At 37.3% G+C, this 12,935-nt stretch overlaps 1 protein-coding gene across 1 annotated transcript in view; it reads left to right on the top strand.

The window, feature by feature from the left end:
- Positions 1-12,935, top strand: part of LOC122352422 — a 66,498-nt gene that overhangs the window by 38,259 nt on the left and 15,304 nt on the right. The window contains exons 3-4 of the mRNA XM_043249837.1: positions 1,151-1,259; positions 3,230-3,366. Coding sequence (XP_043105772.1) covers positions 1,173-1,259; positions 3,230-3,366 — 224 coding nt within the window. The 5' untranslated portion in view covers positions 1,151-1,172. The remainder of the gene's footprint in view (positions 1-1,150; positions 1,260-3,229; positions 3,367-12,935) is intronic.

Genomic DNA, 12,935 nt, shown 5'->3' with positions numbered 1-12,935 from the left:
AGAGGTCCCACCCACATTAACTCGGCAGATGTGATTGTACTGTTCTTTCAGAGTAATTATATATGATTGCTTATGTATTTTTAGTATTCTTTACGATTGTTAGCTTCTGCTTCTTACATCTGTGGGCTGCTACTAAAAGCCTGGAGCTCGGTGGAGGACTGAAGGTCAAACTGTCTGAAATTATCATTTTAATTTTGGTGTAATTTCATGAGGTTCTTAAATGAAAATGACACAAAAGACTTTAACAGCGAATATTGAGACTTTATATTAAGACTGTCTTGTGTTTGGTTGAAACTAAATCTTATTTTGAATGCACTCAGACTGATGGGAAAATCAATATGGGGAAGACAATATCCAACATTCAAAGATGTTTATAGTAATAGACTTGGTAAGAGCATATACCGTAATCTGAAAAGAAAAAACAAAGCTAGTGTTGCATTTATTTAAAAAATTCTAACAAGTCAACATTTGAAAGAAAGTGCAAAGAGTACAGAGCATTTGTACTTAATAAAGCTCGACTTAGAAGTGGGGTTCAGGGGTGCCTGTGCAGTAACATGGGGCCAATTATCTGCAGTCAGGGTTTCCCATAGTGCACCGTCTCTGGAGTCCACCCTTCCCTTGCCCAGTGTCAATTACTCTTCTGACAACAGAACTAATGAGCCCCTGATTGGCCTGCTGGGGTTGTCATGTTTACCTTAGAAAACACTAACTCATCATGTACCTGCACCTCAAGGTGCTTATTTGGTTTTCTGGACATTTGTATGGACATATAGCAGTTTGTACTGTGTTGTTGGCAATGTATTAGATTGTCTTGCTTGATCTTGTTGCTGATTTATTGTATTTAGAGACATCATTGGTAAATTCTATTATGTATGAACTTTTGTGTACACAATTGCATTAAATGGACACATGGGGTATTTTAGTCCATATGAGTTTAAGTACAGCAGCACCTAGTGGTGTGTCATGGAATTGTTTCTGTAAAGAACTGAGGAGAGCTGCAGTGATGCATTTATATATTTTCATCAGTGTTATCAATTAAAATTACGCAACCTGCTATAAAAGATAAATAGCATATTTTACTTTCTGGTAAGCAGGCCAGCAGATATGAATAAATAAATAATTTTGTATGTCACTCTTTTGTGTCCTTCAGGATCTCCATGTGAAGCTATCCCATGATGCAACATGTGTCCCCTGCACCAGCATTGACCATGATGGCCACACAGAGCGTCCCTCCACCATCATACCAGGAGAGCCAACAGGTCAGATAACAAACATTTTTAATTTTAAATGAGTTAAAATACTGATTAATACAATATTAATATTACTGGTCATTACAAAGATAAAATAAGATTTTTGTGTGACGAATAGGTTTTTTTCAGCACCATTATTACAGTAAACTGTGGCTTTGTCTCAAATTGTGGCTGTCAGGAAGGTACATCTGTAGTTCTGCGCAATGTCATATCTTCATTGTGCTTGTCCTGAGTTAATCAGAGGGACACAGAGCAGCGTTTTTGTCCCAGAACCCCCTCTCCCTGTCCGGCTGCCGTCTCCCTCCGCCCTGAGGATTAGAGGCTGGGGAGAAGAGCAGCGCGCTGGTGGAGACATGCAAATGAGAGCTAGTTAAGTGTGAAGAAGCTAATTTATTTCCTATTTGAGGCTGGGATTAAGACTTCCAGCTTCCTCCCTTAAACCATTTTTGTTCTGGGGAGGGAGACAGGAGGGGGCTTGCTTTCAAAGCAGCATCACAAGAGAGAAAAGCAGGGCAGGAGAGACAGGGAAATGTAGACAACAGACAAGTTGTGCTCTCTCTCCCACTAATGCATCCTAAACAGGGTATTTGTTCATCTTGACAGCGTTTCGATTGCTAAAGGGCGAGACCTCTGCCCACCTCGACTGCCGGAGTTTTATTTGATGACTAGGTGGAACGTTTTCCTGCAGAAGGTGACCTATGTAAAATTTTAGGGGTCAAGTGCCTCAATTTAGATTCCAGATTTTAATGAGACCATATGCTGCATTGTCTTGCGTTGTCAGAGAAAGTGGAAGAGCCTTCCTGAATATGTATGCTGGGATTTTTTTTTTTTTCCTTGCTAGCTTTTGTCTCAAGTTTTTCTAGAATTTTATCTGGATGTGTACCGCTTTCCCTCTGTTGCGGAAAAGATAACAAACCAGATTACTTGCGCACATTTCCGCTCTTATAGCTCCATAAAAAAAGCATCGTAACCCATTAAAAACACAAAAGTGAAGCGTTCATAAACTAAATCTGATAAGACGACAGTGCCTGGCTGCGAGCCATCAATAACATGCACATGAGCAAGATGATCGTGAACTACATCTTTGGCCCACTGGTGCAGAGGGGGCAAAAGCAGGATGGGTTGCGCTGTCTCCAAACATTTTTTTCCTCTCGCTTCAGTTATCTGTCAGCAATTATTAGCTGTTATTACATTTAAAAAAAATCCCAGAAATTCTGGAAAGAAGACAAGTCACTTCATAAAACTGAGAGAGAATCCGATTGGTGTTCAACGTTAATAATTCTTACGTGAAAAGAATAGTTTAATAGTTTCAGAAAGGAAAATTATCACTCTAATGATACAGCAAACCTGTGCAAACCTTTTTTCGGTCATATATTAAACAAATGGTTGCCATGAAATGTAATGTTTAGTTGAATTTGAAATCGTATTCTATAATACTACACTTTAATGCTCTCACTAAAGGTTGACCGATTTATCGGCACCGATATTAAGCATTTTTATAGTCGTTATCTGCCATTTTTAAAACCGATTTTCCAATACAATAATTCAGAAGCATTTAAAATTGTCAGAGCCCTTGTTATTCTTAAATTTGATGTTAATTTTTGCACCAGACATATACATCAGTCAAAATATCAGTTATTTTGTCAACTTGATCTGTAATAATCAGTATAAGTATCGGACCTGAAAAACACGTATCGGTCGACCCTTGGTTTTTACTGTTTTTGGTTATTGTCTATAAAGTTTAGCATAAGCCAGAAAATAATCCCACATGATTACGATGAAGTACATTTTATATCTAGAATATTTAAATCACTGGATTATCCATGAATAGGCTTTGCTATGGTATACTGATATTTAATATATAAGCAATTAGTCAAACTACAAAATAGGCAAAATGTGCTGTAAAAGTAGTCTATTTAAATATTTTTGTGTGTAATAGGCTCAAGACTGAAGTTATTTTGTATTCTGTATTTCTTCAGATGACAGGCACTACGCAGCAAAACTCAAAGGCCCAGCATGTCCACCTCTCTGCAGCCTCAGCGGCAGGGGCCACACAGGTCAGCGTGACCCTTGACCCCCAAGCCCAACTGGAGTCAGACAAACGAGCCGTTTACAGGTGAGTATTATGCATTAATGCAGCTTCTTATTGAGGACATCATTTAAAAGTAAATCTAGATGTACACTTTCTCTAAAGAAAATGTGAGGACTGCTTACAAATGCAAAACATGATGCAAGGATTCTGTGTGGTTGCTAAGGTGTTCTGGTTGGTCACTAGGGCACCGCTAGGTGGTTGCTCACTGGAAAAGTAAAAATACATCAACAAAAATACATGGCCATCCTAAAGGTTAGGTTCTGTAAGGTTTATTTTTTTATTGTTTAAGGTTTGAAAGAATTCTCTGGTGCTTTCCAAATTGGCAAAAATACAGGAAAAACAGTAGTATTACAATATAAAATTTATTAAGTTCAGTTTTTTTCAAACCTTTTAAATATAATTTTAACATGCTGATTTTTTACTTATTATTATCAGTGTTGAAAATAATATTTAATTAAAGTTTACCTTAATATTAGTGGAAAGATGATACATTTTACATGCAGGATTCATTGATGAATGGGAAGTAAAATGCTAAAAAAAATCAACTTCTGAACAGTAGTGTGTGTTCTTTCATATTTTCCCAGTGAATATTATGTAGGTACCTGTACACCATTGTTCCATCAGAAATAAATAATGCAGTTTTATAGCTATTTGAAACTCTCATAACATATTGATCTAAATACAAGCATACAGACTAGATGCTTGATTTGGATAGCAACACGGCTGCATAAGTCATATTTTCCTCGTTTATTCATGAAGTAAATAATACATGGCACACTGACACTTTAAATACTTAAAGCCTCATTCCCAAAACTCCCCTCCCCGGTTGATTACAGCGCAGTTGTTTGCGAGCCGCATGCATATCGTAGCATCGTCGGTTCCTGTCTGAAGGCAGCCGCGAGGGCTCGTCGAGCGGCTGCAGCGCTGGCTATGATTAGCGGTGTCTCGCGGCGGCGTGGCAGAGGCCCGTGGTTTCACGCTAACCCCTGAGGCAGGTCTGTGAAGGCCTGGGCAGGCCTGGGGCTCAGTCTCTCAGCTCCTCAGAGAGAGAAAGCTGCCTTTGATGTGAGCAGCCAGCCGGAGGCGGCCTGCAGGCGGTGTGAAAAAAAAAAGCCTAGACTCAGCCTACATTCACACTACACTACACACACACACACACACACACACAGTGTCTGCTCCTACTTCCCCCTCATTCCTAGTCACATATACTCAAGCGCAGACTCATATATAACTCACCACCTTCTCTCTCTCTCTCTCACAACACACACACACACACACACAGATTTTTGGTTTCATCCTACATGACACATCTTAAGTGCTCTAAATATTCAAAGACGCAGCAGAGAGCCTTCACTCATAACTTGTTCTGATTCTCATCCAAACGCACAGCGGCGCAATGAAAGCGCACAGGTGAGGTAGAAACCAAGGAGAATTTTATTAGATTTGACAACTCGTGCTGTCAGGTGTCTAATGCAATTAAAGCACAAAAATCCAATAGTGAAATGTAATATAATTAAAGTTTATTGTGTATGAAGAAGGAATGTATTGTTTATTAAATGCAAATGTTGCCACTTAAATAATAAGCATTTATTCATATTATATGCAAATATATGCATTATAATTTCTCATAATTGCTGAGTTGGTGTTATATTGGCCGAGCAAAGCATATTGAATAAAAAAAAGGAAAAAAAAAAAATTGCCAGGAGAGCATGACTTTATGCATCATACATTCCGTTCAAAGGTTTGGGGTCAGGTATAAATTAATAATTTTATTCAGTGTGTTAAATTATTATGTTAAAATACTGACCGTATTGATAGAATGATATCTGTAGTATCATGTGATCAATGGCTGCTGAAAATTCACCTTTGCTGGCCCAGAAATAAATTACATGTTTAGATAGAAAGCAGGTATTTTACAATATTAGCGTTTTCTCGATCATACAGTGTGAATTAATCCTGGGTGAGCATTAATATAGCTTTCCAATTCCAAACGTTAGCGTGTTTGTTTTTAAAGTAGATTTGCTCTGCATTTGTTATGAACGGTAGAGTAAAGAGCAACATGGTATCTCACCTCCAGAACTAGTGTGGGTATTTAACAGAGCAGAATTTTTTGTGTGTATCTGTTTGTTTATAGTGTATCCTCATGTATTGTTTTGATTCAATTTGGCAGGTTGGTGTTTATTTCTGCACCTCTCATTTCTCTAATTGCCAGTATTGCAAGTTTGAGTTGTGGAGTCTATGTTCTGGCATGCGTTGCTTAATTATTAACAGTGGAATAAATGTGCGATACAGTAATTATCTTAACGAGTTACTGCACTCTCTTTTAAAGCATCCGAGACCTTCTCTTCTTATTAGAAACATGGCAGGGGGTCTCTTTCCTGTGGGGTACTTGCGACATATCCAAAATTAGGTCCAATAAAATCCAGCATCCAGGAGATGAAATTGTAATATGTATCCGAAGAAGTTCCTGAGGGTGAAAAATTCTGCAATATTCCACAATTATAAAAGTGCAACGGGAAAGGAAGAGTTTGATGAGTGTACTGAATAAAGAAACCTAATATATAAAGTCAAGTTGAATTAATATTAATATCATCTTTATCTTAATTATAATTCAATGCAAGCAAATCTAATGTTACCGATATATATATATATATATATATATATATATATATATATATATATATATATATATATATATATATATCCATTATAATCCATATCATATCCTTTAAATTTAGACAAAGCTGTTTTGTGTGCACAGAATTGCATCCTTATACTTTGCACCTCTCAGCCTCCCTCTTTTGAAGTGTTTGTGTTTATGTATAGCGTTCAGACCCCCAAAGGTGTGCTTATATTAAGGTATTGAAATGTCTGAATGGGTTTATATGTGCCTTTCCCTTCTCGCCGTGACTCAGATTGGCGGGTGCTGAGTGGATTTGCATTGATACTGGATTTCGGTCTCATGGTGCACAGTCATGCTGTCTTCATTGAGCTCCAGTGGATCAGGAGTGTCTTGGACTGATGGAAGAGAGAGGGATAGAGGAAAAGAGATGGAATACCAAACAGAAAAGAAGAAAAGGAAAAGGAAAGAGTTAGAGAACAGCTTTACTAGACCCAGCAGTAGCAGCAGCGCATATCAGTCCCAACAGGAGTGCTTTTAATTTGACAGCCAGAGAGGAAATGGTGAGCCAGTTCTCCCCAGCCGCTGTAATGCACCATAAATTCTGTTTACATTCGCTGTTGGAAAGCTCTCGCAGTCATTTGGTGCCCAACATCTTAACGACTCTCTCTCTCTCTCTTAGTAATGGTGCTGAGATTTCTATAGCGTACAGAAGTCGTCTTATCTGAGCCATAGATGCATCCTGAGAGCGAGTCGGTCCTGATCACGAGGATGTATATTTCAGATTGTTACTGGCAGGTTATGGTAAATAGTACTCAAAGGAAATCTCTGAGGGCACATTTATATCTGAGTAAGGTTTTGTTCCTCAGTTTAAAACCGTAGACGTTGAGTTTTATTCCGTTTCATCCTGTCTCGTGTCTCCAGGGTGCAGAGTGTTCTGAACTTCACAGACTGAAGATTGTGAAGATTGAACGTGTGTGTTCGTGTTAGCGGGTTAGTCTGTGAATGAATCTAATACTTGTTAGCAGTGCTTGCTAAGGCAATATTATTGCTCAGGGCTGCTCAAATCTCTGTATCTTTTAAGCATTATTTCATAGAGACTTAGCAACCACCCAGAACACCTTAGCAACCAAATAGCACTGATCTAAAATCAACCTGACCACTCTAGCAACTGCATACAGTAGAAACGTCCTATCAAGTACCCAAATCAGTATAGAAATGCTATTAAAACACCCAAAACAAACACTTTTCACATTTTTACAGAGCATTCAGGCAGCTCCCTAGAAACCACACAAAATTGCCTAGCAAACACAAAAATAAGGTAAATTAAAATTACGTGACCTTTTGTTTACAAGCTGTTTCATTGATGTCTTTCCATGTTAGAAACACTGATTGAGCGAATATTTTAGGCATGATATGTTCATTCATGTTTATTTTGCACTGAATCTAGTAAGGCAGAGGAAGGGATGTCATTTGAAATGTATTTATACAGCGATCGGAGATCTTAAAACAATGCTACATTTGTTCAGTGCACACGTTTACCATACCGAGAGACCTGAACATTTTGTATGAATAAGTTTACCGATAGTAAACTAGTATTTAACCTCTAAATTCACACCTGTGGTCCAATGATAAGAGCCGGCTGTGTATCACAACAGGCCACAGCTAGCCTTTACCCCGCAGGTGAAGGAGAGAGCGGTAAAAACAGCGTTGAAAAAGAGCACCGCCACTCATTGAAATGCAGCAGTAGGGGTCCCATATAAACCCTGATGGCGAGTGGTGTGTGTGTGTGTGTGTGTGTGTGTGTGTGTGTGCTCGCCTCCCATACAGGTTGAGCTCCAGACATGCAGCCTGGAGGAGGGAGTGTGTGTTCATGTGAACATGTGTGTGAGCGCTCTCAGCATGAGGGCACCCCAGACTGGGTTTAATAAAGGCAGCAGCCACTGGCTCGCCCTGATTAGGATGGCAAACATACCGGGTGAGCACACAGAGCGCACACCCCCATCTCCCCAGCAGCCCGTGGGTGGCCCACCATGCTACCAAAACAAATGCAGCTCGAGCTAGCATGAAAACACGTCCAGCTTTATTTTGGGACTCGGAATTGCTTTGATGTGCTTTTCATTTTCTTAGAAAAGATTTATTTATTGGCTGTTTACTTCTTTTTTAATCTTCGAGGGCCTTGGTTTCTAACTTGGAGACATCTACGCTAAAATATTCATGACAAATTTAGCGTGCAATCAAAAAACAGGTAAACCCAATTAGGTTAAGCTTTAAGTTTTTCATTCGCCGAGATGATGGAACCTAGTATTGGTCGAATGGAAATAAAAACGCCATGTCTGACTTTATTCGTCAGTTCGCTGGATCGGTTCTGCTGACTCTTATCTCAGTAAGTGACACTTTTATGGGTTAATAGTTCCCCAGCTCCCTCCATCCTGAGACCTCTGCACTGCAGATAATGTCTCGCTGTTCTGGCACCTTACCAGCTCTAGGTAGTTTCAAGAGTGTAGAGACACAGTGCTATGAGATGACCGTATCAACATTAAAGTGTAGGATTAACATTGTAAACTGATTCTTTAAATCTAGTTTTTCAGCATGTTTCTTTTTAACTGCTTTTTAACTATTTTTTTACTATTGTTCTATTATTAATTTCTAATTTTCTAATTTTTTTTAAAGATTCAGTTTCATTCCAAAGACCTAGTCATACAATTTAATTTGTTTGTGAACTAAATTACTAAATTAGTTTGTTTTTGTGTTTGGCCAGGAAAAAGAAAAATAATATGTAGAAATGATGTGTCATGATGTAAATCATCCGATGAGTGTCCTGAATTTAAGTGTTGTTTTTCTTTCTTTCTTTTTTCAAATTATTATATACATAATTATTTATTCTAAGCCTGGAGTTTTTATTAGTTTTTTTATCATTAGTCTTTATCAAAGTTCCATTTAGTTAAAACCATCTGCTCATAAAGCATTTGTGAACTAAACTACTGGTGTGTTTGTTTTTGGAACTTTTTTTTCACTTTTTTTATTTAAGGTGAGACATTGCAGGTGAATAGGGTAAAAAAAATAACTAATAGTTATCACTTTACTTACCTAATTAATTGATTATACTGATAATTGCAAACATTTTTTGCCTTACAAGTTTTATAAAATATTATGTTTAAATATGCAAATGATGGAGTGTTTAATTAAATGTGGGCTAATTTGCACACATTTTTAAAAACATAAATTTAAACACTGGTTGTCAGTTTCAAAATTACTTTTTTGGCATATTAGAGTCAGAAGTTTTCACAGAGAGAATTTGGGGTATCTCATTTAGTCTCTTCATAGAATACACAAAACAATACATTTTGACAGTAATATCAAGCAAATTATATATGAGCAAATCCTTCAGGGTATAGACAGGGATACACATATAACGTTTGGTGTGTGTTATGTAATACTAAAGTAAAAAATGCATTGCGATCAAAATCTGTTGATACAAATAAATAAAGTGTTATAAAAGAAACACCTAACACTGTGTTTTGAAAGTTTTCTTTCAACAAAAAAATAATTTATGAAAAACCCAAAATCTCAAATTTGACAGCTGACTGAAAAAACAGTGAAAAAACTGTGTCTCCCCTTAAAACTTAATTTAAGACACATTTGTCTTTATTTTAAAGTCATGCTGCAGTTCGGTAGACGAGTCAGATGTTAATTCACTTACTACTCTCAGAGATTCATCAAATCAATTAGAGTCTTTCAAGTCTTTTTATTCACAGTCATTCACAATCATTGTGAATTCAAACTGACTGATGTTTGTTTTTCGTATGTTTTATTTGCTTTCTCAAACTTTAAAGGGGTAGTCCGTCCAGAATTTTTCCATTAACGTCCATTGTATTTCAGTCCTTACACTGGAAGTCTGTCAGAACCAAACTGTATTCATTGCAATAACCTGCCCTCTGGAATTATTTGTTTGAGATTTTAATTATACCAGTACACTAGTTTGTGCACGTCTTGATCTGTATTAATTAAAATTTCTATTCTATTCTATTCTATTCTATTCTATTCTATTCTATTCTATTCTATTCTATTCTATTCTATTCTATTCAAACTGCTTTTCTTGTCTATCATAGAATGTAAAAGTCTTTCTAATGACCCACTCTTATACGTTTGAAGAATGGTTGTCTGGACAGTCTTTCCCGTAAGAGTTGAGTGATGATAACTAAAGGTTAAAGACAAATAGCATTAAGTGTTTCATTTTAACCGGCACATTTTGAAAGATTAACCGATTAGGTCGGCACTTTGCGGCACACAGTCTCATCCAGGACGCATAGATGAAGAGATTTAAAAGTCTGGAGTTGCTCAGAGAGATCAGATTACATTTAAGAGTTTTTCCAACCTCGTTTAGCCTTTGAAACAACCGAGGCAATTAGTTTATAGAGTAACTGCTGTAAGTGTTCTGGCCATCTTTAGTAACAAAGATTTTACTGCGCTTGTTATGTCGTCTGAAATAATGCAATCAGAAATGTTATGTTCAGAATAAGAACTGCTTCATGTCCGTCATTGCATCTGTATGCAAGACATGACTGAAGTTTCAAAAAATGCACATAGTTTCTGCCGCAGATGACTGTTATGTGAAATATAACCTCCTAATAAAGATAATGCAGCATTATTAGATTCACTCCAGGGAATGTGAGTGTTCGGATGAACCTGTACCTTGTGGCTTAACTTTCCAATTCGATTTTATGCTCTAATTTCTGGGTAGTTTGTTCCTCAGCCTACTTGCCAAATCCTCGGAGAGCTAAATTGATAGCATCCTTTGGCTTTGGGCCTTTAGGGCTGTGTCCGGGTTATGATCCAGGCCTGCAAAGAGAGAGAAGGGTAGAGATAACCCAGCCATGCCCTCCAGGATTTAGTGTGACTGGGGAGGGGAGAGAGGAAGAGGGGCTGGCACGGTGGAGGGGAGCGGGACGAGCCCGGAGGGAGCGCAGATCGCCTCGCTGCTCAGCACTGTGAGCCTGTTTAGTATTCCTGTCACGTCAGCTGGAGGGAGCGGCATTAAATTGGGATCAGGCAGATTAGAGTCTAATATAGCCAGCTATTAAAGGCTGCAAATGAGAGTGGTGGGTTACAGCCGGAGCCTGGGCCCCTCACCCAGTCTCACAGCCTCTCTCGGTCTCTCAAACAGGCTCCACAAGAAAAAAAAACCAATACATATATACACACACAGGAACCCACATAGGATAAGATAAGGTAGGATAGGATAAGGCAGGATAGGGTAGGATAAGATAAGATAAGAGATAAGATAAGATAAAAAAGGATAGGATAGGATAGGATAGGTTAGGATAGGTTAGGATAGAATCAGATAGGTTAGGATAGGATAGGATAAGATAGGATAGGTTAGGATAGAATCAGATAGGTTAGGTATAGGATAGGATAGAATAGGATAGGTTAGGATAGGATAGGATAGGATAGGATAGGATAGGATAGGTTAGGAAAGGATTGGATAGGATAGGATAGGATAGGATAGGATAGGATAGGATAGGATAGGATAGGATAGGTTAGGATAAAATAAGATAAAAAAGGATAGGATAAGATAGGATAGTTTAGGATAGAATCGGATAGGTTAGGTTAGGATAGGATAGGATAGGATAGGATAGGATAGGATAGGATAGGATAGGATCGGATAGGATAGGATAGGATAGGATAGGAAAGGATCGGATAGGAAAGGAAAGGAAAGGAAAGGAAAGGAAAGGAAAGGAAAGGAAAGGAAAGGAAAAAGGATAGGTTAGGAAAGGAAAGGAAAGGATCGGATCGGATCGGATAGGATAGGATAGGATAGGATAGGATAGGTTAGGTTAGGTTAGGATAAGATAAGATAAAAAAGGATAGGATAAGATAGGATAGGTTAGGTTAGGTTAAGATATAAATAAGCAAATATTTGATCTTTTACAAGGTGACCTTTTACAGTATTTATATTGAGTAAATGCAAAAATATAATAAAACGCTTCTAAAACAATCATCTTTCATTGAGCAATTCTGTAATTTGTCATAATTATTTTCCTAATATCTGCAATTAATAATACTGCTTACTGCTCCTTAGTTTTGTTATAGTTTGGATATGATGCATTATGATAGCATAGGACAGAGTTTTAATGGAAAAGCATTACCCTTAATCATTTGTGGTGATGTTGTTTTCTTATTAATTTAATCAGGGTTCTGCATGTCAGACTAGGCTTAGCTTTCAAGAGGCTGAGCTGAGTGAATTTTAGCTTTCATTAGGTTTGCTCTTCAGCAGAAGCCTCTCTCTATACAGGCTTAAACCAGTGCAAACATATTCATTCTCTGATGATACAGGAAATGTTAATGCTGTTAACATGACAAATGTCAACTTGCTAGAAGAAACCTTTAGACGGAGCTTTATGCCTACAATCAAATGAAAATGACAAAGATTATACATTCAGCTGCTGGGTATCGTCGCTGGTCCTGCCTGAAGCAATGAAACTGCTTGTTTTCTGGTTAACTTGTTACGTACTGCTTTTGCATATTTTCAGTATATGGGAAACATTACTGAAATATATACTATTGGATAAAAGTTTGGTCTTGGCAAGAGTGTTTAATGTTTTTTTTTTGTTTGTTTTGTTTAATGTTTTTTTTTAATTTTATTTATTCAAAGCCAAATTTTCAGCATTATTACTCCAGTCTTCAGTGTCACATGATCCTACAAAAATCATTCAAATATGCTAAATTGATAAAAAAAAAAATAATGATGTTGAACAGTTATGCTGCTTAATATGTTTGTTAAAACTGTGGTACTTTTCTGGTTTCTTTCCATATATCTGAAATAGAATAATTTTGTATAAAACTGTATTTTCACACAACCTATTGACATTGTGTCTATTGCATATACAATCTATATATTAATATATATGAATTTCTTTGCGATTAAAAATATATTTTTAATTTCGGAAACCAAATTATTAAACTATTCAAA

Source organism: Puntigrus tetrazona, chromosome 10 (assembly GCF_018831695.1).
Source record: "Puntigrus tetrazona isolate hp1 chromosome 10, ASM1883169v1, whole genome shotgun sequence".
Taxonomy (NCBI): domain Eukaryota; kingdom Metazoa; phylum Chordata; class Actinopteri; order Cypriniformes; family Cyprinidae; genus Puntigrus; species Puntigrus tetrazona.
This window is presented reverse-complemented; position numbering and strand designations above follow the sequence as displayed.